Source organism: Bactrocera tryoni, chromosome 4 (genome assembly GCF_016617805.1).
Source record: "Bactrocera tryoni isolate S06 chromosome 4, CSIRO_BtryS06_freeze2, whole genome shotgun sequence".
Classification (NCBI taxonomy): domain Eukaryota; kingdom Metazoa; phylum Arthropoda; class Insecta; order Diptera; family Tephritidae; genus Bactrocera; species Bactrocera tryoni.
The window spans coordinates 17,826,280-17,851,207 of NC_052502.1; the positions used below are offsets into that span (position 1 = coordinate 17,826,280).

Consider the following 24,928-nt stretch of genomic DNA (forward strand, 5'->3'; position numbering starts at 1 on the left):
GGAGAAAAACTGGCCGGCAGCCGTGGCGCTTCATTGAGGCGATAAATTTTTGCTTCCCCTCTCACGTCGCCTGCCAGCGCCGTTGTCAGTTAACCGCAAATACCTGCAGAAATTACGCTCACACACACATGCACAGGAAGGCATAAGTGCGGGTCTTTGTGCTTTTGAAGTTTCGTTGCCTTCGCAGGAAGTGAAGAGTCATTTGCCTGTGGCTCGTGGCATCAAGGTAATTTGGCAATGCTGGCCAAGGCTGGTTGAAGACACCATATCCAGGCCAGGCGTGCCAGCGCCTCCTGTTGGTTGTGGGAGAGGTGAGAATGAATGCGCGGCAAACAGTCAATTCAGCGTACAAATTGGCTTCATCGCAAATAGAGCGCAGTGACAGCGGCGCTGCTCGCGACGTAGGCGTTGCTTTTATTTTGAGTAGAAAAGGCGTGCTAAGGTGTTTGGGTGTTGTAGGGAAGCAAAGGCTCTGTGTAACACGCGATGCACGACAATGTCGTGGAAAATGTCGTGGAAAATTCGAGCGTTGGCTCTAACTCATCGGAAAGGTGTCATAGGCGCAGATACTTAGGCTGTGCATAGGTGAAGATATAGGTAACATTTGATGAAGCGAGTTATGATGACATTCAAACGTTGACTTCAAGCTTTTGCTGGTAATAGCTGAAATGCAAATTCTCGTGTCTACAATTCAAACTAAAGCCATGACAAATTTTTGCGTGTCATTTTGGAGCTTCTTCAGTTTACATTACCGAATTTTAGAGCACTTCGTGTTGCAATTTATACGCTCCCATAGCTTTTCACGTACGAACCATTATATTTTATTTTTTGCTAATATTAAGATTTTAGCAAGTATACTGATTTTAAGTATTTTTTTTAGATACCAAGATTTGGTAAAAAAATAAAATATAAATTTATTATAAAAATTATTAAAAATTTAAGTAAAATAGTTAAAGTAATGTTTTAAAATTTTTGGTATTTTTTCGGGATCCCGAAATTATGTTTCACTCATTACACCTTTAAATAAAATAATAAAATTCAATGCTTTAGCGTTTTCGGCACTTTTTCTTGATCATGATTTTTTTTTAATTCATCGAACTTTTAAATAAAATAAAAAATTAAATTAAATTAAACCTTTAAAAATTTTTCGGAATCCCGAATTTTTTCAGTCATCGAACTTTTAAATAAAATAAAAAGTTATATTAAATGAAACTTTCAACTTTTTTCGGTACTTTTCGGGATCCCGAATTTTTTCAGTCACCGAACTTTTAAATAAAATAAAAAATTAATTTAATGAAACGTTTTACTTAGTGGTACTTTTATGGTATCTTGATTTTTACTTACTTACTTTTTTACTTACTTACTTTTTCGGGATATTGAAATTATTTTTAATTTTTTATACATTTAAACAAAATTATAAAAAAATAACTCTTTGTTATTTAGGGTGTTTCTTCGGAATCACGAATTTTTTTTAAATTATTACTATGTATGTAAAAATTAAAAAAAATTAACCCCATATCATTTTCGGTATTTTTTTCGGGATCCCGAAATTTTTTAATTCATTAAACATTAAAAAAATAGTAATAAAAATTAACGCTTTATCATTTTCGGTATTTTTTTCGGAATACCGAATTTTTATTCTACATTATATACAAGTTGCGTTCCAAAGTAAACAGGATCTCGCGCTCCCTGGTGGCGCCTTCTATATGTCGACTGGCGCGTTAGAATCTGCCATCTTTATCGATTGTCCAGTGATATTTTCATAACATTCCATTGATTGAAAGTGAAGTTATTGCGTTTTAAGTGTCAGTATGTTCGTATTATCGGTGCGAAAATGAGCTTCGAACAAAGAGCCAACATTAAATTTTGTTTTGAAATTGCTAAAACTTTTACAGAAGCGTTTAAATTGATGAAACAAGCTTATGGCGATGATTGCCTAACCCTTAGCAGCGTGCACGTGTGGTTTCAACATTTTCAAAATCAAAATATTTGATAAGCGGAAATTTCATCGAAACTGTGCGTGAATTCATCAAAAATTAGCCGAAATCAGCATTGAAATTCATGAAAATGGAATTGAACATCTCCAAAACATCGATTTGATTTGATGGATCATTTTGGCTTACGAAAGGTGTGTGCACGGTTTGTTCCAAACAAATTGATTGACGACCAAAAATTGCTCAGAATCCAACATTCGAAGGGCGATCATTTGACCAAAAATCACATTTTAACCATTAACCACTCACCGTATTCACCTGATATGGCACCGTGTGACTTCTTCCTTTTCGGAAAAATGCATTTGAACATGAAAGGAAAGCGTTATGCAGCGTAGAGGGCATTCAAACGGCTTGCACTGGCATACTGGCGGGCATAACAGCTGACGAATTAAAACACTCGTTCGACATGCATTTGGACCGTGCAAAAGCTGTATTGAAGCAGGAGCAGACTATTTTGAATAAAATAAATTGATTTTACCGAAAAATCCCTTTGTTCTGCTTTTTTTAACGTCCTGTTTACTTTGGAACGCACCTTGTATATATATAAACCAAATAATAAAAATTAACGCTTTGTCATTTTCGGTACTTTTTTCGGAATCCCGAAATACCAGCAACTCTTACACTTAAGTTTTCTTTTTTGTGGAATAGATTTATATATTTTTAACAAATTTTAAAAAATGTTTTACTCGAGTTCACACAAATAATTTTTTTCGCAATCCCGATTTTCCATTTAACAATTATTTTTAAAATTTTGGAGAATATGCTAGTTTGTATGACAAACTACTTCTTTGTTTTGACTCTATGCAGTTGAAGGTTCCCACTATACCTTTTGAGTTGCATATACATATTTATGTATCAATATACTCCTACGTCAAAGAATTCGATCCTCTTTGCCTGAGTTACTATTTTCTTCCATTTTTCGTTGCAATTTTCCCACCTCTCCCGCATTTTCTTCGCTGTTTTTGCGAGGCTTTGATGAGAGCAAAATTTATTCATCGTTGATTGATGCTCAACCATTTTTTCTGCTTGTTCACGGTGTTTGAGAGCTGAAGCATAAAGCCACAATAACCGATGGAGAAGCATAAAATGGCAACATTTCTTTCATTAAGTGCCTGACGAGATATGCACGCTGCCATAGCAGTTACCTGAGTTTGAGTTATATGAAAGTATGTACAAATTTATGAAAACTATAATAAATTCATAAAAAACATTAAAAATAACGAAAATCGCTAGATTTCATAAGTTTGCACTTAACTAACTCGCAAGCAAAATTCTGTGTCACATTTTATGTATTCTTCATTATTTTTGCGCTATCGTTAAGCGTGGCATTCTGGCAGTAACGCTTTCATATGGTTCCATACTTAATCTTCGGTAATTCGCCGGCAGCATAATATCTCAGTCTGTAGTTATTTTCATCCGCTGCCATCGGTTTTTGATTACTTTGGCCGCTTGCCAAAGCTGGGCTTCTTCGTACACGCTCTCTAATGGCTGAAACAAAGGCGCAGCAGAAATTGACAATAAAAGTTAGTTTGAGTGAGTAAAATAAAGTTTTATTGACACTGCATTGCGACCCATTTTCGTGCAGTAAAATCTCCCATAATCGCGTCGGCGTTTGCTTTTTACTGCACTTTTAGTGCGATCTGCGATATAATGTTACTGTCATCAAGCGAGCCGGGTTCCTTTCTGCTGTGTATGCCGGTCAAAGGAAGTGGTTGTTTGTTCTTGTCACCACAGCGGAAAATTAAAATATAATGAAGTCTCTTAATATAAGTGAAAATGTATTTATCCGAAATTAATGAAATAATTTAACTTATTATGCTGCATGCGGGGCGTATGAGTAACATATCATTCGGTTAATAGTGGTTGCTTTTGTTCCATTGTAAATGTAATGATTTTCTTATTTGCTATGATAGTGTAACTGATTTAATAAATGTTTCAATATCCTGCATGGGTATTCTAATATATGAGATGTTGCTAGTATATATTTTCTTTGTTAGATGGGGCGTATGAGTAACATATACTCGCTTATGGCGGCTTGCATAAATTATATCATAATAGGAATATATGTTACATATTTTCTACATATGTATATGCAATTATTAGTTTAATTTGTATTAACTCAATAATTTAATTTTGATATTTTTTGTATAAGAAATTATGATAAAATTGTTAATTGTAGACACCATGACGTATGAGTAACATTACAAACTGCTTTCCTTTCAAGTAAATTTTAAAATTCTTGATTTTAGTACAAGATATTGATTATAATATAAATATAGATTACATAATTTTCTATATTAATTTCGACAGGTGAGTTCTGATTCTACAGATTATTCCTCACTTGGCAGCGCTAAAGATTACTGAAAGAATCGAGACGGAAATCCGTAGGCAGTTGTTCAGAAGAACTTTCTAATAGCGTAGAGGTGTTTATGGCACAATTTAAAACAAAAAAAGTCTTGCAAATATACTGAGATGGCAATTATTAATTTTGAAAGTTGTATTTCACCACATTGCAGTGGAGTATGCTTAAAATCTATTGAAGTTATCGAGCTTTCAATAGAGCAGATTAATTCGTGGTCTCCAGTTCGTGATATGTTTATAGCGGCTATTAAATACTTTGAGATTTGATGTATTTCTTCACTGTTCCTGAATTATCAGTAGATTCTTAAAATTTATAATTGAAGAGATAGGGAGCTTTTCTCGCCTAATACTCCTCTTTGCTGTAAGAAAAAAAAACTTTGAACTAATTGTAATTAAATACTCTTAATATTCTTCGATAATTTCAAAAAATTTTTCATTTTCAGTTCATGTGAAGAATGGCTAATTTTATTTATGGCTTATAAATAAATGAAATAACCCTAAGAAGCCGTATTTTGTACCACTTTAAATCTCTGTGGATTACGCTCTAAGTCTTTTTTTTATAGTAGGGGAAGCATCGAAAGAGGAGTGGCCCAAATAAGGTATTACTTCGTCAGAGTGAAAATACATTTTACATCTCCTCTATAGCACGGCGGAAGAAACGCCTATTCTGCTGTAACTGGCTTAATGTAGTCATGAGGGAAATTGTTTTCGAACAGCTTTCCACTTATCAACAGTCAAATTTTCCAGCTTTAAACGGCTACGTAGTGCATTGCGACCCATTTTTATTTTTAGAAACTGCGGGCTATGGAAAAACAAAATCTTCTACGGAATCCGTACACGTCGAAAAATACGGGCTGACGTCATTTTGAAATTTTTTTAAATAGCTTCTGAAGCACCCATATCCGCCTAGTATTTGGGTCAGGTGGAAATCCAGATTTCCATGTTGTCTAGTTGTTCACTAATGGATGCCACGTATAAGTCTGTGGGTTCACCGTCCTTTGGTTGAGGTTTGCCACCGTTGCTGCCATATAATTATGCTCTTCTTTCTCTCCGCTCTTTTTTTGATTTCTGTAATTGGTGATGGTAGCTCATATAATCTCACGAATTCGTCCCCTGGATGTCTGTGGGCGGCTTGCTAGCTAAGACTTCAGCTGCTTCGCTGGATATAGCTCGGAAAACACTTGTTACTCTTTTTGTAGTGAGTCTATGCACCGAATTTATTGGTCTGGCATACGCCTTTATTTCTAGTGCCTCTATTAATACTGGAGCTGCATATAGTATTACTGAGCTCACCGCTTTTGCGATTAGAAGTCGACGGCTGGAGCGGTACGCAGACACTATTTGCCATCAATCTTTATAGGGCATTGTAAATCTTATTTGTTTTATTTGATTTGCATGTCAAGTGCTCCTTGAATTTCAGTTTGGGGTCCAATATTATCCCTACATACTTCAACTGTGGCTGTAAGGTTATCGCACACTCTCCTATATGGAAAGCCATTTTTTCCTTAAATTTCCTGATGCTTATGAGCAATACATTTGTTTTATGTTCAGCCAGTTCCAAACTCATGGAAGAAGAACATTGTCGCAGACTACTTATGCATTCATTACATTTATTTTGGAGATCATCAAGTTGTTTAGCTACTGCTACCACCATAAGGTCGTCTGTGTATGCGATTAGCTTAACGTTTTTAGAGCTGTGTATGCTATTTTTAATGTCGTCAAGGCAGTTAGAAAAAATCATGTTTTTAATTTTTTATTCACCACCTTACAGCGAAATATTTTGAAAATGCGTTCAGTGTTGACTCGCTAATAAGTCAGCTTGATTATTTGTGGTATTCTCACTCTCACTGGTCTAGAAACATTGACAAAATGTTCAGCAATCGGGGTGACACAGGATAATAACATTCCATTAGATTCCGTTCGTGATTCTTAATTCAATTAAATGAGCGAAAAAATTGGTCTTTGAGGATATGGCTTCTTTATTTGAGATTGTTTTGAAATCAAAATAATACAAAAACCATTCGAAAGAAACGGAAATTAACTAATATGGTCTTTGCGATTATTTTCTTAACAAAAACCTGGTTTGAGTGGACGAGAGAAAATTTTGAAAATCTCGAAAACAACCCTGATGAACAGACCGAGCTCTGAGAATAAAAAAAAATATATTTCCGAGTTTGTATGAGTACGCTCGGGGTGAAGTTTTGCGGAGTCGAAAAATGTAATCCTTTTTCAATTAATTCAATTCAGATGAAGGTTATTTAAGCCAGTTTTTGAAATTCTTAAAAATTCAACCTGAGTTTCCTTGCGTTCAAATATAGCAATTATTGCACTATAAGCCAGATTTCATTGCAAAAATTTAAATATAAAATATTTCATTCTTATATACAAACAAGTTTTGCTAGAAATTTCTGTACAAAAATTAAATTTTATAATTACAGTGCCGAAAAATTTTATTTTTCCTATGCACAAAAAATATCGCAAAGTCATTTTACTCGCTTTTGTACAATTTCTTCCAAAATTCTTCTCTTTGCCGTTGGCGATAATCCCTCAATATCTGCTCAAAGACGTATCATCATAAATATTTCTTGTCGATTTCATAACAACCACACATACAAGCGAACGCTGTGTCACCCTTTGCCTCTTTGCTGGCCTCTGGGCCTTTCAGGCAATGTAATGCCAAATGTCTGGGCAATAACAATGCTGTCGTCCATGTAGTTGCCAGTGGCATATTTCCGCTTATCTTTGATAGGCTGCTGTTGCACTAAATCGAAAGATTATCTGCGAAAAGCAAACATTGAAAACTCAATTGAATTCGAAGCAGAATGCAATCAGGCCATTTTTCCTGCATTTACTAAGGTTTGCGCATGGAAAATTATATTTTGGCTGGCACTGGGCAGGATGCATTTGTATAGCTCAGTGTTTGTATGTGAGCTTGTGCTTGTTTGTGTTTTTGTTACAAAATTTGAAAGAATTTCGTAGCGCTTGCTTATGACTTCCGCCGGCTGATAATCGCCTTTTCGAGTCTCGAAGATTTTTGCAAGCAGATTATGAGTTGGATGTCAATGTTGGCGTATGTATGTGTAATGTGTTCAGTTGTGGTTATTATTGCAGAATTTTTTCTCATTTTTTTAGTTATCACTTGCCTTCACTAGTATTCCCGCCTGTGCCTGTTGGCTCGCTCGGCTGGTAATTGCGATATTATCGCCGCATTTTGGCATTTCTCTGCTGTAATTGAAAATTTTATTATTTCCCGGCAAATATTTTTTTTGCTTTTCCGCCTTTTGAATTGCAGCATTATGTACCGTTATTTCTGCGATGAGCACTGATAATTCGTTTACGGATTTATTACGCTTAACGGTGCACGAATTTCGCTTCCTTTTTCGAAGCGCAACAAAAGCTGATTCACTCATAAAGAAAATTAAGCCACAAACGCGCGCTTTTAAGCTTTTTAGCAAAATTTTTGCTTACAATTAAGCTCTGAATTCTTGGCTGCCTGCGCTCATTCTCCCTTTTAATTAGTTGCATTACGTTGCTTTGTACAATGAATTTGCCTTCAGCTGCAGTTTTGCTGCGCTGCGGTTGCACTTGAGCGAGAAAAACTTTTCCAAAGCCCAGCAAGGTAAAGAAAAATCAAAGAAAGAGCGACAAAGCATCGCCTTCACACGGAAATCATTAGGTGTGAATACGCAATTATGCCGCCACATCAGTTTTGCATTTCACCTGCCTGCTGCTTGGGGGGGCTCACAACACACAGGCTGCAAGCTGGTGGGGCGTTAAGCGCATTGCAAGCGCCACAAGGACGAAAATAGGCATGCTTGTGCTGTTGTTGTTGTAGTTTTTGTTGTGCCTACAGCCAAAAGTAGCAATTACTGGCAGATTAGGAGCCACTTCAGACTCTTTCAAAGCCACGCAATTGCCAGCTGTGGCATTGGTGTTGGTGTGTAGCACACCTATACTACATACAGTTGTGTATGCGTGTTTTAATATGCATATGTATGTGCTCTCCTTTAAACATACATTCCATATGCACTCAATTTTGCATTGACACATGCGACCTGCAACTATTCAATGTGTAGCAAGCAGAAAAAGTTCTGCGCCAACGGAAGGCGACAGGCGGCCGGCGGCTAGTCGTTCATAACTACATTCATTACTTTTACATTACTTTTGCATTTCTTTGCAAGTTTTTGTTTCTTTGGTATTTCTTTTCTTCTTCTCAATTTAATGCCACATATATGCGGTATTGAGCGTGTTGCGCGAATGTTGCAACTCATTAAAAATTGTTACTCATTCATAGTTTCTATAATTCTATATAGGGGTTGGAGGGGCTTATAAAATGTGTAAATAATTGTAATATAGGCATAAATATATTAGTGCATTAAGGTGCAGTTGAGATGATAAAAAATTCTAATGACTTTAGAATTACTTTATCCTAAATCCATATTTGAAGCTGAAAGTTCTGGATTGAGATTTATCGATTAAAGAACAAGAAAAAACGATAACTTCGATACTAAAGGCGCTCTTTCTTGATTTCACATACTAATTAAATATCCCTTTAGGCACTTCCCATACAATCACCAGTCATATGGAGTACAGTCAGCCGGAAGTCGTATGTTTGTAGGTCAAGTTTTTGCCCAATTTTATCAATTATAGGCACAAAGGTATACTGTTATGAGTAAAATACGCTACTTCATTTTCATTAAGTTAGCTCACTTAATGACTGATGTATGCGGTATATAGTCAGCCGGAAAGTATTTGGGGGCTAAGTAAAGTATTGACCCGATACAACTCATTTTGACCAATAGACAGGCAACTAACAGGAAAGAATTCTCTTCGCATTTCAATTATACATTTTACATATTAACCGTTATTTTCAGTCAAAAGTCAACTATAAGTACTGGCATCAAATTATTCGGCACCTAGGGGTCAATACTAGTTTTGGCCCGATTTAGATGATTTCTTGTAATAGGGTGGCTGGCATACTTTAAAGTAACTATTCGTGAAAAGTTTTATCTCGTTATATTAGCAGCCTCTTGATTTATATACAAGAAAAAGATGGAAACAAATGGATTTTAAAATTTTGTTCTATGGGAAGAAGGCGTGGATGTAGCCTGATTTCTTCCGTTTTGGCACTGTAACATAAAAATGTCAGGAGAATGTTACATACCGAATTTGGTTGAAATCGTTACTGATATATGAGATTTTATTTGAAAGTGGGCGGTGCCACGCCCATCATCACAATTTAACATCGGCCTTCTCATACCATCTCGCATATTTAGTCATACTGGTACAATACTCTGCACCATCATATCCTACTTCCTTAATGGCGTAGACACCGCTTACACGATTATATTCGAGTTTCCGACAAAACGCCAGTCGTTTCTTCTATTCGCAATGTTGCGCCAATTCTAGATTCCAAGTGCAGCCAGTTAGTTCTTTCTTCTCTTGATCTCTCCAATGGAGGTCTTCCGCTGCTTTCCCCGGCGAGTACTGCGTCGAATACTCTCAGAGCTGGAGTGTTTTCATCCATACGGACGACTCGACCTAGCCAACGTAGACGCTTCTTTTTAATTCGCTGAGCTATGTCAATGTCGTCGTATAACTTGAACAGCTCAAATGCGCAAAGAACCATAAATCTCACGCAGAACCTTTCTCTCGAAAACTCGTAACTTCAGACATTGTCATCGAAATTTCGTTTTGCATTTCAATAATTTTCTAAAAGAAATATCACACGATGTATATCAACGACAACAATTTGTTCGAAAAGTAAACGAAACAAGGGCATTTTTCATATATTTTATCTTAACCCCTTATGTTAGATTATAGTTCGTTGTAACATAAAATGTTTTGTAGATGTACTATTTTAATTATTTTATTAAGAAATCCGATATTCCCCATAAACTCACTACCAAAACTCAAGCAAATTAGAGAGGAAGTTTTCGGTGTTCACTTTATGTCATAAATTAGTGGATTTCAGTTCAAGGATCGAAAAGCATAATTTAATATTAGGATCTCAAAACTAGTAAATGAGTCATATAAGAAATTTAATTTTTTCCTTGGCTTAATGCCAAAATGAAATATGAATAATGAAAATCTTAGTCTTAAGACAATTTATTTTCAAGTACAGATGATGATGATCGTAATAAATATTTTAAAACAAGAAATATAAATTTTTATCTGATATTAGATTAATTTGCAAAACAAAATCATAACATTTTAGACTGTCCTCTTAATTTTAAGCTTATTTAATAACCACCAACCTAATACTCAAACAACAGTCACATATTTTATTCCTCACATGCATTTGCGCTGCGCTTTACATTTCTTACTAACGATGTGTTTTTCTTGCGTTCATTTAATTACAGTGTTAGAGTCAGATCCGCTTTTATTGCGTCGCGCCCGACATGTCATAACGGAAACGCAACGAACACAAGACGCGGCTGAAGCCTTAAATGCACGTGACTTCACAAAGGTGAGTGCATGCGATTATACATTTTAATTAATGCTTGCGTGTGAGTGCACATATAAATAAATAAATAAATATACAAACGAGCAAATATATGTATGTAAATACTCGAAGAAAAATTGTCATTACGGCAAGCGTGGCTTTAATGCATAAATTTATTTAGTAATTTAAAATGTTCTGGGATTTTTTTTGAAATTATTAATTTTTGTGAAAATTTTCAATAATTAAATTGCTAAAAAATAAGAAAATTGTTCCAAGAGATAAACAATATTTGGTTTTTGCCGAAAAAATGGCGCCAAGATTTTATTTATCCTTAGAAATATTTACATTACAGTTGATTCGTCTCAATTTTCCCATAATTGTGAAAGTTCTTTGGAAGGTTCGGATCTAAAAACTAGTCACTTTGATAGAATTTGAAAACCTGATGAAAAGAGTTGAAGAAAAATAGGTAAAAAGTTTCTCACGATATAAAAAAATAATAAAATTTTAAAAACTTTTCTTCATGTATTCGGTTGTGACCCTCGCTGCGTATACGTAATCTAAGTCTTTATAGTTGGCTGGTTATAATAAAAATTACGTATACGCAGTAGCGGTCACACTATCAAAGTTCATTCCTTATCTGCAGCAAAAGTTCACACTAAACACCTTAAATAGTACGCTACTGCCTAATTATTTTCTGAGCAAATTACTTTCGAAAATTAGAAACTGCATCAAAAGAAGCATTTGCTCATTTCTCGTTTTAAATGTCTAATAAAAGAAACCTTAGCACTTTCCAACAATGATAGATGTATGGGCAAAGTAGTTCAAACGCACACCTTCACTCCAATTTACAAAGCACAACTCATTTTCGCTTTGCAAAAACAGTCGACAAAATCCGAGTCTCTGACTTCAATTAAAGCCACAGCAAGCAGACAGCGCATTTGGCATTTTCAGCATTTCGTGACCCCAACGCCTGTTACTATCGGCTTAGACTAATTTTCTGTGGCTATGTGTGTGTGTGTCTTTGCATGTGATTGAAGTTCTGCAATAATTGCAGCACATTCAGTGTGAGCGGCGCATGCAAATAATGTCTGTGAGTGTGTGTGTGTTTAAGTAGAAGTGGTTTTACAAAAGAGCAATGCTCATTAGCTTCAAATTGCACACGTTTGACCTCGCATGAACTGCAAGCTGCTGAGGGCGAAACTCTTTTCAGAAGCAGCGTGAAAATTTATGCTTACATAGAGTCTACATACACAGATTATATGTATGTGTGTGCTGTGCTTTGTGCGGGAACTTGATTTTTTGGTCTACACGGCCATTAATTGAAATGAAGTATAATGGCAAAGCAACGAAAGACTAACGAAAGTAGTGTTTGAGAAAGAGTTTGGGTGTAGAAAAAAAAGAAATTTACTTATTTTCAGAAACTCAAAACACCGTAAGTAAAAATTTGGGTCTAATATGAGCAGTGTGTGCATAGAAAGTGGCATTTACCTTTTCGCTAAGAGGTCTTCACCTTGTTATTGCGCCTTTTGATAAAAGTGGCATTGTATTATTTCAAAAATCTGCACGTGCAGGAGTAGAGCAAGTTCACTTTTTTTGATTCACAAGTTAAATTCCATTTTTGGAGGCAGCTGTTTATATAAGACAGCTATGAAAAGTAAATAAATTTGCACTGAAGAAATGTATTAATTGCTACGAGAATTGATGCTTCATACTTATACTTATCAAATAATTTCTTGCGGCTCCAAAATGTAGGCTATAATTTATAAACGAGTTTTGTTTTCCATATAAAGAAACTGAATTCAGAATTGACTGAAATTGTAACTTGAAAGCAAATCATTCAATCACTTCGATTTTTTATTTTGCTTATTTTGTATATACCTTTTCGTACCAAAGTAACAAATAGCTGCTGTTCAAACTGATCGATAAAATTCAAACCTTTATGTGGAATATTTTTTTTTATTTGACAAGGTATTTTCAAGAAATTCGGCTTAGACTATTGTCCTAGGCATTGTCATAATTTCCGAACTTAGTTTTCGGCTTGCACCGCTATAGCTTATAAATGACATCCAAGCTGGCAGATCAAAATCAGAAAAAAGAACTTTTTATGAAGATTTTTATAGCTTTGGTGCAGTTAAAATTTTCTGGCATTTTACAAAGTCTGCTAGCTTCTAAATTTAAGCTTAAAAAAAATTGGAAATATAAAAATCAATAGATCAAATATCACGCATTACTATTTTTTTTTTTTGGTTTTGTGCCACAATTAAAATCTCTCTCCCTATCCTTAAAATAACTAAAAATATTCCTACATTTCATAAAGTAGTTTTCTTAAAAAGTTTTAGCAAAAATCTATTGTTTTAGCGGATCGCACTAGGTTACTCCTACATTTTTTTATACTTTTGCAACATTTTGCTACAGAGTATAATATATAATATATATGGGTTTCGGTAATAACTGTTATTACATATTTATTGTATATAAACACCTGCTCAAAAAATAATAGTTACACAATACGTTTTCAGGTAAAGCAAATCAAAACCACAAACGCAAACTTTAATTTACTAATTCGTTTGACATAATACTGATAAAGGACTGACATGTTTCTTTAGGCATCTCATACCAAGTTTTTGTACGCACTCCCCTAACTGGTCTTTTTTAGAGAAAGATTTATTCGCCAATTTTGTTTTAGTTCTCCCCAAAGGTTCCCTATTGGATTAAAATCCGGGGATTGGCTTTGTCATTTCAACACGTAAACATTATTGCCTTCAAAATATTTCTTAACGAGAGTGTAGGTATGTTTTGGGTCATTATCTTGCTGATATATCAAACGTAATGGTAAATTTTCTTCAGCGTAGGGCATCATGACTTTTTCAATTATTTTCTTGTACTCCAATGCTGTCGTTTTGTTAATTGTCCGGTATATAGGACCTACTCTAAACCAAAAAAAAACATTCCCAAACCATGACATTTCAACTTTCATGCTTCACAGTTTTTTTTTTTTGTGAATCGAATATGAAATTCCTTTCCTTTTGGACGACGCACATTTCTCTCACAATCGTTTCCAAACAAATTTACTTTCATTTCGTCGCTCCATAAGATCTTTCTCCACGTTTTTGCTTCCTTAGGTCCTGACCAATCGAAATGACTTCTTGCAAAATTTAACCTCATATCTAAATTTTTTGATCGCATTAATGGAACTTTCCTGGCTATTCGTCCGGGTAGCTTGGCCTTTTGCAAACGCCCGCGAACTGTTTGAGCACTTACTACATTTCCAATTTCTGCTTCTATCAGCTCTGACGACTTGAATGGGGTCTCTTACTAATTGTAACAATGCGATGATCAAGGACTGTATTCGTTTTTTGTGGCCTTCCAAAAGTTTTCCTTCTAGGTTTTCGCTCGAAAGCATTTTTAAAAAAATTATGCCCATAAAAGCTTTTTAAATTAGTAATTTATAGTGTAACCATTATTAGTGAATATACAGTTAAACTTCCATAACTCGAAGCCTTGAATTTCCAATAGAAGTGAAATTTCATACATATATTCTTTCATAACTCAAACCTCTCTAACTTGAGGTTTGTTTGTGATTTATGGTGATTCAAGTTAGGAAGTTTGACTGTATATATAATCGCTTAGATTCTGATCTTTTGGTTGACGACTTACACCTTAAGGTACTCCCCTGGCTTTGATTCTTGCAAGTTGCGAGAGTATATAGTGTTCGGTTGTACCCGATCTTAGTTCTTCCTTACTTGTTCAGGCTAGAATTTGTCCAATGAACTATTCCTATTCATATTGTGCCTTTAAGTTTGATGAAATAAATTTAAATCAATTAAGAGTTATATTTCTCATAACGATTTTCAAAAATATTTTGATATCTACTACATAGATGGACTAGGTGTTCAATACTTTTTATTTTATGAACTGGATTTTGAAAAATGAGGAATTTAAGTGAAAATGGTAGATTATATAAAGTTCGGTTTAAAAATTTCTATTTCTAAATAAAAATTTGAAAATTTAGCTTCGAAGGAAAACCGGTCTATTGGGTTATGAATGTCGTCAAACCGTCAAGGCAGCTGCCTGTTCCTGCTGAATCTCCATTTTGTAAAGAAAATTAGACGATACACCTAAAAGCAGCTCAAACATATACATACAAGAACAAGTGGATCCGGCCACGCGTTGCTGTGGTATACATTTTATACTATTGTTCTTATAATAAACTGTTACAGTGAACATTTTATTTACGAATAAAAGCGAAAACATTTTTGTCGGTATAAGAATTCAGGGGATTGTACTTGAGGTTTACTTTTGAATATGTTCATACAATAAAATTTCATTGGAAAAATAACGAATTTAAGGCTGCTGTCTCAATGTCTGGTTACCAGCCTTTATGCCCAGTTAATAGAGTTGTCCGCTTAATAGATTGTACTTAATAAATATCAACAAATTGTGGGACCGGTCAACATGTTAATGGGGATGTCCCTTTAATAGAGCGTTCATTTAATACGGCTTTCACTAAATTTCTTATTTATGAATTGTTTTTTTTATTCTATCTTCTAAGTTGCCTCGAACTGGACACAGTGTGCTAAATTTTGATAAAATCGGTTCAGTAGTTTAGGCGTCCATCGCTGAAAAACAACGTGACACGTAATTTTTATATATAAAGATTAAGTGGAACATTATATTTATTTTTTTCAAAAGGAATTTTTTTTTGCCACTTTGCACAAAATATTAATTTTTTAAAGCTCTCCAGTATTTTTAAACTTTATTGGGCAATGTAATATCGGCCTTATTTAACCCCTTAATTAGCTAATGACAACAATTGAATTGAATTAATTGTTAATTATTTTAAAACATGGATAAGTAAAGTTAACGAAACTCCTTGAATTTGGTTTCCATCGGATATTCCGCATATACCAATCCCTTGTAGTACTCTAATGACCTGCATGCCATGCTTTGGTACTTGCATTGGCGCATCTTCAATTACAACATCCAAACCAGCGCCTTTGTTCCGCCAGCTAATTCTTGTATTACTAATTGGTAGACCTGCAACCGGAGAGCCCTTTCAGCGCTGCTCTCACATCATCACTGCGAGCTTCATTTAATTTTTTGGGGCAAACGTTGCGCCCACATGCCGACTGGCACACTGAATACCCACTCATGTGCGAATATGCCGCAATGCACTGCAGCACCGGGTATGAGCTGCTTGGCGCTCTGCCTCACTTGAGTTTCTTTAAAACTTGTTTTTTCACGCCCTCCAACTATTTTTTTGTATTTTTGCATTGCATTGCAGCCATGCTCTTTTGTAATTTTCGCATTTAATATGGCGCTAATAGGCTCTATCAAAGGCAACGGTATGCGCTGCAGTGGCGGCCGTGAGCTGCAGCGCTGGAGTTTTACAAAATTTGATATGGTAAACTATTTTTCCAAGGAAGTAAGGGGGGAGAGGGGGGGTGTCTTTCAGACATATGATAAAGCATATGGCGCGCTAGGTACACTATATTCGTGTGTATTTGAGTGCCTATTCAAGTCTGCAATCAGCGAATTTGATTTACTCCACACCTTCATACAAGGCTACCTATTTCGTGTGAATGTATAGACGGAGAAAATACAGGGGGTGCTAAAGGAAAATCTAGCTTTTAGTAACGTTTCATTGTTAATATGAGATCTTCAGCGCCTACAGAAGGGAAGAGGTGATCAATTCTAATTTTTTACTTCCAAACAAATTTCCTCATTTGATGTTATAATTTATGCAAAATAATATAATTTATAAATATTTGATTTTCAAAAAATTTTGCTCATTTCTGTCACCCTGTTCTGCAGAATTCTTATAGCATCGCACTCCAGCATTTTTGCAATTTCACGGTTTAACAACTTGTCGCTGGAAACTTTCGCCCGCACAAATGTATATGCAGGCTTCCAAATAAATACGAAAAAAAATTAGCATATGGCAACCTGATAAGCTTAAATTAGTCCGTATAACTCGCTTACGCCTTCGTTAGGGAAGGTATGTGCGAATCTTTTGTTTCCATGGTTATATCCTGTGAAAGGAAACGGTGTCAAGTAGGGTGGTAACGCAAGTGAGACGCGGGGCCAATAAGCGTATATTCCAGTTATTTCATTTCAAAGTGGCTTAAAGAGATTTTTGGGCTATCATTCACTGCCGAAATTGCAGTCATACTTGTTTTAAGGTCATATAATAAAATTTGGATGGTATTATGGAAGTGCTGTAGCTATTTTAACCAGAGAAAACTTCATAATTTGTTGTTTGGCTGTTTCGCCAGTGGACTTTCCGAATTTTCCCTTTTATTGTTCCCTTCGATGCAGAAAAGCTCGAAGATTGGGCATTATTTATCAAGGTTTGTTTTGAAATAAATTTCTTCATGATTTGCGAGCTCCTAAAAATGGTGAAAGGAAAGTTTTTATTGAAATTTATTACAAGAAACTCGGCTGCATCGAGGCTATAATACCCTTCACAGAGGCATTTTCATAGCACAAAAATGTTAAATTATTATATTGTTACTGTTGTTATTATATTGATTTTGAATGGATAGTTTGCATGGCATATAAATGCTATCCATTGTATTGTATTGGTGAATAATAATCCATGCCAAATTACTTGAAGATATATTCTCAATGAAAAAGAAGGGCTGGATTCTGATGTTTGATGCCATTTGCTATGAGGTCTTGATCTGAACAATTTTTTCCGTCAATTGTTAGCGTTGCTTTGAATTTTTTTATGTGCTAAATTTCGCGAAAAAGTTTTCCACAAAAGGACTTGATTTTTATTAATCTGTTTGTATGGGAGCTAACTATATGATGTGATTGTCCGTTATCGGCGGCTCCGACAGATTACCATTTCCTAGGAATCAAAAAGACGGTTTTTACTATGAACAGACAATCAGACGGACATGGTTAAACCGACCAAACTCGGCACGGCATTAATTGAACGTGTGGACGTGTGAACGAGTGAACGAGATTTAATATTTTATTGTATGGTTGGCATGGCATCTGTCAAAAATATTCAAAATCATTGCAGTCGTTGAACAATTAACATGATATTTTTTCATTTTGTTAAAAATGTCAAATTTCTTACCGAAAAATGATGATTTGCGAAAAGCATTAATATTTTGTTTCCATGTGGAGAAAAGTCCTGCAGAGTCGCCTCGAATGCTTGCCGTGGCATTTGGTGATCAGGCTCCATCAGAAACAATATGAAAAATATGTTTTCAATGATGCAGAGATAATGATGTGAGAAATGAAGAACGTGGAAGACCACCAAACAAGTTTGAAAACGCCGAACTGCAAACAATACTAGTTGAAGATGACACTTTGAGTTAAAAGCTAATGACAGTCAAGTTAAATTTTACACAAGATTGCTTGAAAGCTATGGAAAAAAATCAAAAAGTGTGGAAAATGGGTGTCAAATGAAATATTGAATGTAGAACAAATGATAAACCGAAAAAACATTTGTGAAAGTTTGCTTCAAAGTCACATAAGAAAAGCAGTTTTGTATCGAGTTAATACTGGCGATGAAAAACGGGCTTATTTAAATAATCCTAAACAGAGAAGATCATGGGTTAATCCGAGGCAATCATTAACATCAGATCGTTTCGGTAAGAAGACACTGCTCTGTATTTAGTGGGATCAGAAGGGTGTGGTATACCTTGTGCTTCTAAAACCTGATGAAACTGTTAATACTAATCAGCAAGACAACAAATGATCAATTTGAATCATGCATTGATCGAAAATTGACTAGAATCGGCCTGAAGACACGGCAAAGTAATTTTCTTACACGGCAATGCACGCAAAGCAAAATCGCTTCAAAACACAATCAAAAAACTTGACTGGAAGCTGCTACGCCTCCCGCTGTTTTCTTACCAGACTCGGCCCCTTCTACGTAATTACCATTTGTTTTAATGAGCATTGCCTGAGTAGCACTTTGTAGGAATAGAAAATTTGGTGGCTTATTGGTTTGTTTCATATTCATTTCTATTGACATGGCACCAGAAAGGTGGTTAAAATGTGTAAAAAGCAGTCGTCAATGATTTGAATATTTGTTTTTTTTTTATATTCTCAATCAAAATTAGTATTTAATTTTGAAAAACAAATTTTTAGTCTTTACTTTCGGGTGAATTGAGCCAAAATTTCAGATAATGTTTAAAAGAAAACTACAGACATACTTCTGGAACTCGGGCGAATCCACAAACCGACATATCGAACCAAGTAAAGCGCAAACAAAGAACATATCGAGCAGTTAAAATATCTCTACAGAAAAAGAAAATACCTACACACACACAATAATGCACACAAATAAACACTAATGTCAGAGGCAACCATCTAGTTTTTGACTTTAATCTACCAATCTGGTGTAATTAATGAGAGCCATTGGCCACGCTCACTGCTAAATGCCTTTTGGGCAACAAGCGAAAAACACTTAACACAAGTGCGTGTACCGTTAACCAGCGAATGGAATGCGAAAACACGAAAGATCACAAGAAAAAAAGTGAGTGATGTCTGTATGTGCGCCAAGGGCAGAGTGTGAGTGAGTGTGAGAGTAAAGGAGGGGGAGCTGAAGGCCGCTAGGTGCTGCAAATAGACCGAGCAACGGAGCCGACGGAATTGCTGCGAACAAAAGAAAGATTAATTACCCGTTTGGCCTGTCGCATGCCCCAAGGGTCACGCTGAGTGCGTGCACCAAATTGGCTTGAATGCGTGGAAAGGGCATGTGTAATAAGCGGCAGCTCAAAGTGAATGCGAAAGCGCATATGAAAGTTGGCAAACTATTTTAATATGTGTTTGTGGGTGTGCGCATATCTACCTATGGAATTAATCTCGAAAAATTGGACTTTTTAATTATATATTTAATAGTTTTTATAAGCCACATAAAAAATATTGTTACTTACCAATAAGACTAATTTTATTAAATTCATATTTAATAGATAGATGAAGAAGATAGTTGAAATCATTTTAGCAAGTGCTGAGTTAAGCGATTGAAGCCACTTAAAATATACTCTCAAGCAATCTCATAGCTCAAAACAATATACTTGATTCAACATTCTTCGGCTAAATATTATATATTTCTACATATGTGTGCGTGCATCAGCCATTCTTTGCAACAGTTGTCAGTAGTTGCCTTGGTTATAATAAGTAAAAGCTAATTTCCGTTTCCGTTGGAGTACATGTGAGTTTAACCACGTTATATACATATGTACATTATCTTCAGCACACATAAACCTGTAGAAAAAGTACTGGGTTATATATTCATTTATAAAAATATCGAACTTATCCTTTTAATGTTGGATTTTCATTCAAAATTTTTTGTATTTATTTTTATACCCTGAACAGGGTATATTAAGTTTGTCACGAAAGCGTCGGAGATCCTATAAAGTATATATATAAATGATCAGTATGTTGAGCTGAGTCGATTTAGCCATTTCCATCTATCTGTCTGTCCGTCTGTCCGTCCGTCTGTCGGTATATATAAGAACTAGACCCTCAGTTCTTAAGATATCGCTTTGAAATTTTGCAAACGTCAATTTCTCTTCAAGAAGCTACTCATTATCGGAACTGCTGATATCGGACCACTATAACATATAGCTGCCATACAAACTGAACGATCGGAATCAAGTTCTTGTATGAAAAACTTTTTTATTTGACAAGATATCTTCACGAAATTCGGTATGAATTTTTAACCAAGACACCGCTACAATCTCCATATAAATTGTTCAGGTCAGACTACTATAGCATGTAGCTGCCATACAAACTGAACGATCGGAATCCAATGCTTGTTATCTTCATTCATTTGACATGGATTATTGCTTAAGGTAATAATATAATCTCCGAAAAAATTGTTCAGATCGGATTACTATAGCATAATGCTTCCATATAAACTGAACACCTTGGTAATAAAAGAAATGCACCTGTCGGCAAAAGTGAGACTTTTTAATTTAATATGGCGCGAAAACCCATTCATCGAAATATTTTTCTTCAAGTTAAGGGTTGGAAAAGGCCTTCGGTGAAAATTGTTCGTCGCTAGCAATTGATTTTGAGTGGTATAAATTATTAAAAGAGGGTCGTGAACGCGTTGATGATGAACCACACCCAGGACGGTCATCTACCAACTGAAGATCAACACTTCAGAAAAACAAAAATATTGTGTGCTTCAGAATCGACGATCAACAGTCAGAGATCTTACTGGCATCGTTGGAATATGGTAAGGGATCAGTGAAAGCACAATTGGTCACTAAATTTTTTCAAAAGACAGCGTCGCATTAACGTCTGTATAACAATGCTTTTTAACTACCAGAATGTCATAAAATGTATTATTAATGGTGATGAGTCTTGGATAATCAATCGGCCGAATATCGTGGCAAAAGTAAGCCGAAGTGAAAAAAACACCTCAAATCGCGTTAAAAATCAAGGTTCGTTGACCTTCTGGATTATCAAGGTGTGAAGCACTGTGAATTCCTTCCGACCATCCACGCTCTCATCAAGGAATACTATTTGAGTGCTATGCGTCGTTTGCGCGAAGCTATTCACCGCGATAATGCATTGTCGCATACTGAATTAATTCTTCGTGAGTTTTTCACCAAATTTTCAACCAATATCCTGCTGCAAGCACCGGGTTCGCCTGATTTAACTCCATGTGACTTCTGGCTGTACAGCAAGTTCTAACAATCGCTCGAGAGAAACAGCTTGGAGTCAATTAAAGACATTAAACGTGAATAGTTACGAGGATTGAAGGCTATTCCGGAAATTGACTTCAACAACTGTTTCGAGGATTAGAAAAAACGTTGGCACAGGTGTATTGAGGCCAAGGGGGAAAACTTTGAGAGCGACGACAAAGATTTTGAAGAATAAATAAAGAATTTTATAATTATTAGCAAAGTCTTACTATTTTTTGCTCATAAAAGGCAAATACCAATGTAATTATTGAGGTGTGTGCTTATCAGCTAGCTTGTTTACACTTAACTTTCCTACAGGGTACGTGTTACCAGCGCATTCGTATGTGTTACTTACTTCCCTAACAATTTTTATACTCACGTAACATGTTTTATAGGTTATAACGCTTTTATATACCTACGAGTAATTTTCAATCCCTAAAACTATTCAAAATAGTTCATATTGATTATATGAGGATACGACAGAAATTGGTTTTCGATTGTTTGCGCGTCCTTTTTGCACAGTAGCGAATTGATCAATTAACGTTTTTTAAATTAATTCATATCTGCGGGTTCTTGTCCACACTGTAAATTTGGCTGTGTTTAACTATGCGGTTTGATGTCCTTGGTGTAAGTTTGAAAATAACGTTGTAAGCTTGACCGAGAATGGTTGTACTTCACGTGCAATTTCCAAGAGGCTAGGTATAAGCCAATCGGCGGTAATCGCAATTCAAAAAAAATGTGACTCCTAAAGCGCTAGTCTCAGGTCGTAAAAAATTATTGAAGGGATCAGAAGCTCGACTAATGATGTCTGAGATGATAAGGAACAAGCTTTGAAGACCAAAAGGTGCTTCTTTGGCTATTAACAAGAATGTTAGCGAATGGACTCCCAGAAGAGCGCTGCGATATCGGATATATTTCAAGTGTAAAAAAAAAAACAAAAAAATGTTAAAGCGCGATTGAAATTTGCAAGGGCACACAAAAATTTTGACGAGTCAAAAGTTAACCGTTTTCAGTCTGACAGAAAGCAATACTGCTGGCGTAGACCCGGAGAACGAATCCAGAGACACCATGTAAAATAAACTGTAAAACATGGTGGTGGAAATATTATGGTTTGAGGATGCTTCACATGGTGGCATGTTGGCCCTCTGCACTTAATAGACGATATTATGCTGAAAGAGGACTACCTCCAAATTTTGCAAACCAATCTTTCCAATTTTATTGAAAAATGTGCTTATACTGAAACAGAAATTGGGGATCCGAAGCACACTGCCAAAATTGTTAAAGAATGGATTGGAAGGCAAAATTTTGAATTGATGGAGTGGCCTACACAAAGTCCCGACCTCAATCCGTTTGAAAATCTTTGGTCAGTCGTGAAATGACGGCTCGGGCAGTACGAAGCAGCTCCATCAAACATGGGCAACCTTTGAGAGCGTGTTGAAGCAGAATGCAGTCGTATTCCTAAGGACATAATTGAAAATTTGGTAGAGAGCATGCCAGACCGCGTACAGGAAGTCATTTCAAATAAAGGTCTTTGGACGAAATATTAATTATATTTAAATACTTAAAACTTGAACTGAATTTACATATATATCGTCCAATTGGAGAAAGAAGTTTTCACAAGAATATTTATTTGAATTAAAGTAGAAATTAGGAAGCACATGAAACAGTTTTAGCTCTTTCAAATTGCGGAGGTTTATAATATTTGGCTGCAACCAAAGTTAGGGCCTACCTCTTTTCTTGTATTTTATTTTTTGTTTTGTGTTGTGTTAGTATTTGCTACTGGTATTTGCACTTACCGGTAAATTGCACATTTCATGTATTGCTTCAGCGTTATGTTATTGCCACTTACTTAGTAGCTTTTTATAGCTTCGGGTGGTTTTATGAATTGTGTGTTAAAAATGTAATAATAAAAATGTAACCTATCTCACATTTAGTCAGCTATATGAGTTGAGTAGTTATAGCTATGCTTATATTTCTGTCCGTCAAGCAAAGATCGTTATCCAAATCTTCACTACATTCTGCGAAGAAATTATTCAGATCGGACAACTATAGCTTGTTATTGTCATACAAACTTACCAATCGGCATTAAGTGCTTGTATGGCAAACTTTTTCTGTTAACGAGATATCTTCAAGAAATTTGACAGGGAATATTATACAAAAAGCGGTGCAATCTCCGCTCAAATTGTTCAGATTGAGCCACCATAACATATGGCTGCGGTACAAACTGACCGAACAAAATCAAGATAAACATCTATTTATGCTTACTTATGCTAAACAAATATATATGTGAATGGTATAAGAGCTTTGGTGCAGTCGAACTCTATTTCTTGTTATTAATATGCTTCGAAATATTTTTTGATTTAATTTCTTATACAATATAATATTTGTAAGGTATAAACAAAAACTAGTTAATAGATTTCTTCATATCATACTATTATTAATAAAAAGCAAGTAAAATTAATATACTGTATAATATATACAGTTTGTACGCTTGAACTCCAAACAATCTCAAAATTCTTTTTATGACACCTTCAATAAAACCGCTTGAGTCACCCTGTACAACAGCAAATAATTTAATTTTTACTCACGCGCACTCACATGCATTTTATCTCTCTCTCACACACGCACACACACATACACTCTTACAATCATGTGCCAATTGCTATTTACTTATGGATTTCCGCAATGTTTTATTTTCTTTCATATACGCCGGTAACGTATACGCCATGGACGCCTGCTACGTGCTGCCAACGCAATGCCATTAAATGCCGCTGTTGTGTTTCATTTCGATCGCCATTACTCGGCTGCTGCCTTCCCCCCCGGTTGGCCACCAGATGGGCGCACTAATGAAAGCGTCACATACATCACTACGTGACGACTTCGAAGTATCCTGCCGTGAATTGGACGCCCTGGTCGATGCGGCCATTAATTGTTCCGGTGTTTTGGGATCACGTATGACTGGCGGTGGCTTTGGCGGCTGCACCGTTACGCTGCTGCAACGCGCTGCGGTCGACAATGTGATTGCGACGATGCGTACAAATTTCACTAAAGAAATCAATAAAGACGCCGCTGACCGCTTGGAATTCTACATGTGTGTGCCCAGCAGTGGAGCGAGACGTGTCGATCTATGAGGCGGCGTGCTATGATGATGAAATAATACTGCAAGAAAACTCTGTAAATAAATGCGCAAAGCAAAGGAAACGTATACGTAAAGTAGAAAAGTAAACAGCAAAAATGAAAAGATTAATAAAATGAAATACTTGTAAAAAGATAGAAATGATTTTACTTTAGTGTTTGGTGTGGGGACATCGTATTTAATTGTAAGTTGGGTTGGGTTGTCGTCTTGCAGGTATTTCATTTGTGCGTGATTAAAAAACAAGTTCACTTTCTTTTCGAAAAATCTTCGAACTAAGACTTGAATTAAATCTGCAATAGTGTATCGATGAACTTAATTTAATTTTTGGCGATTA

At 35.6% G+C, this 24,928-nt stretch overlaps 1 protein-coding gene across 6 annotated transcripts in view; it reads left to right on the forward strand.

Moving 5' to 3' along the window:
- The window catches only part of LOC120775283 (galactokinase-like), a 69,167-nt gene extending 44,445 nt beyond the window's left edge, over window positions 1-24,722 (forward strand). For 5 of the 6 annotated variants that reach the window (XM_040105393.1, XM_040105391.1, XM_040105390.1 and 2 more), the window contains 2 exons: window positions 10,718-10,824; window positions 24,293-24,589. In XM_040105393.1, the coding sequence (XP_039961327.1) occupies window positions 10,718-10,824; window positions 24,293-24,589 (404 nt within the window). Of the gene's footprint in view, window positions 1-10,717; window positions 10,825-24,292 lie in introns of all 6 variants that reach the window. The other variant, XM_040105395.1, reaches the window with a different exon arrangement.
- The last annotated feature ends 206 nt before the right edge of the window (window positions 24,723-24,928 follow it).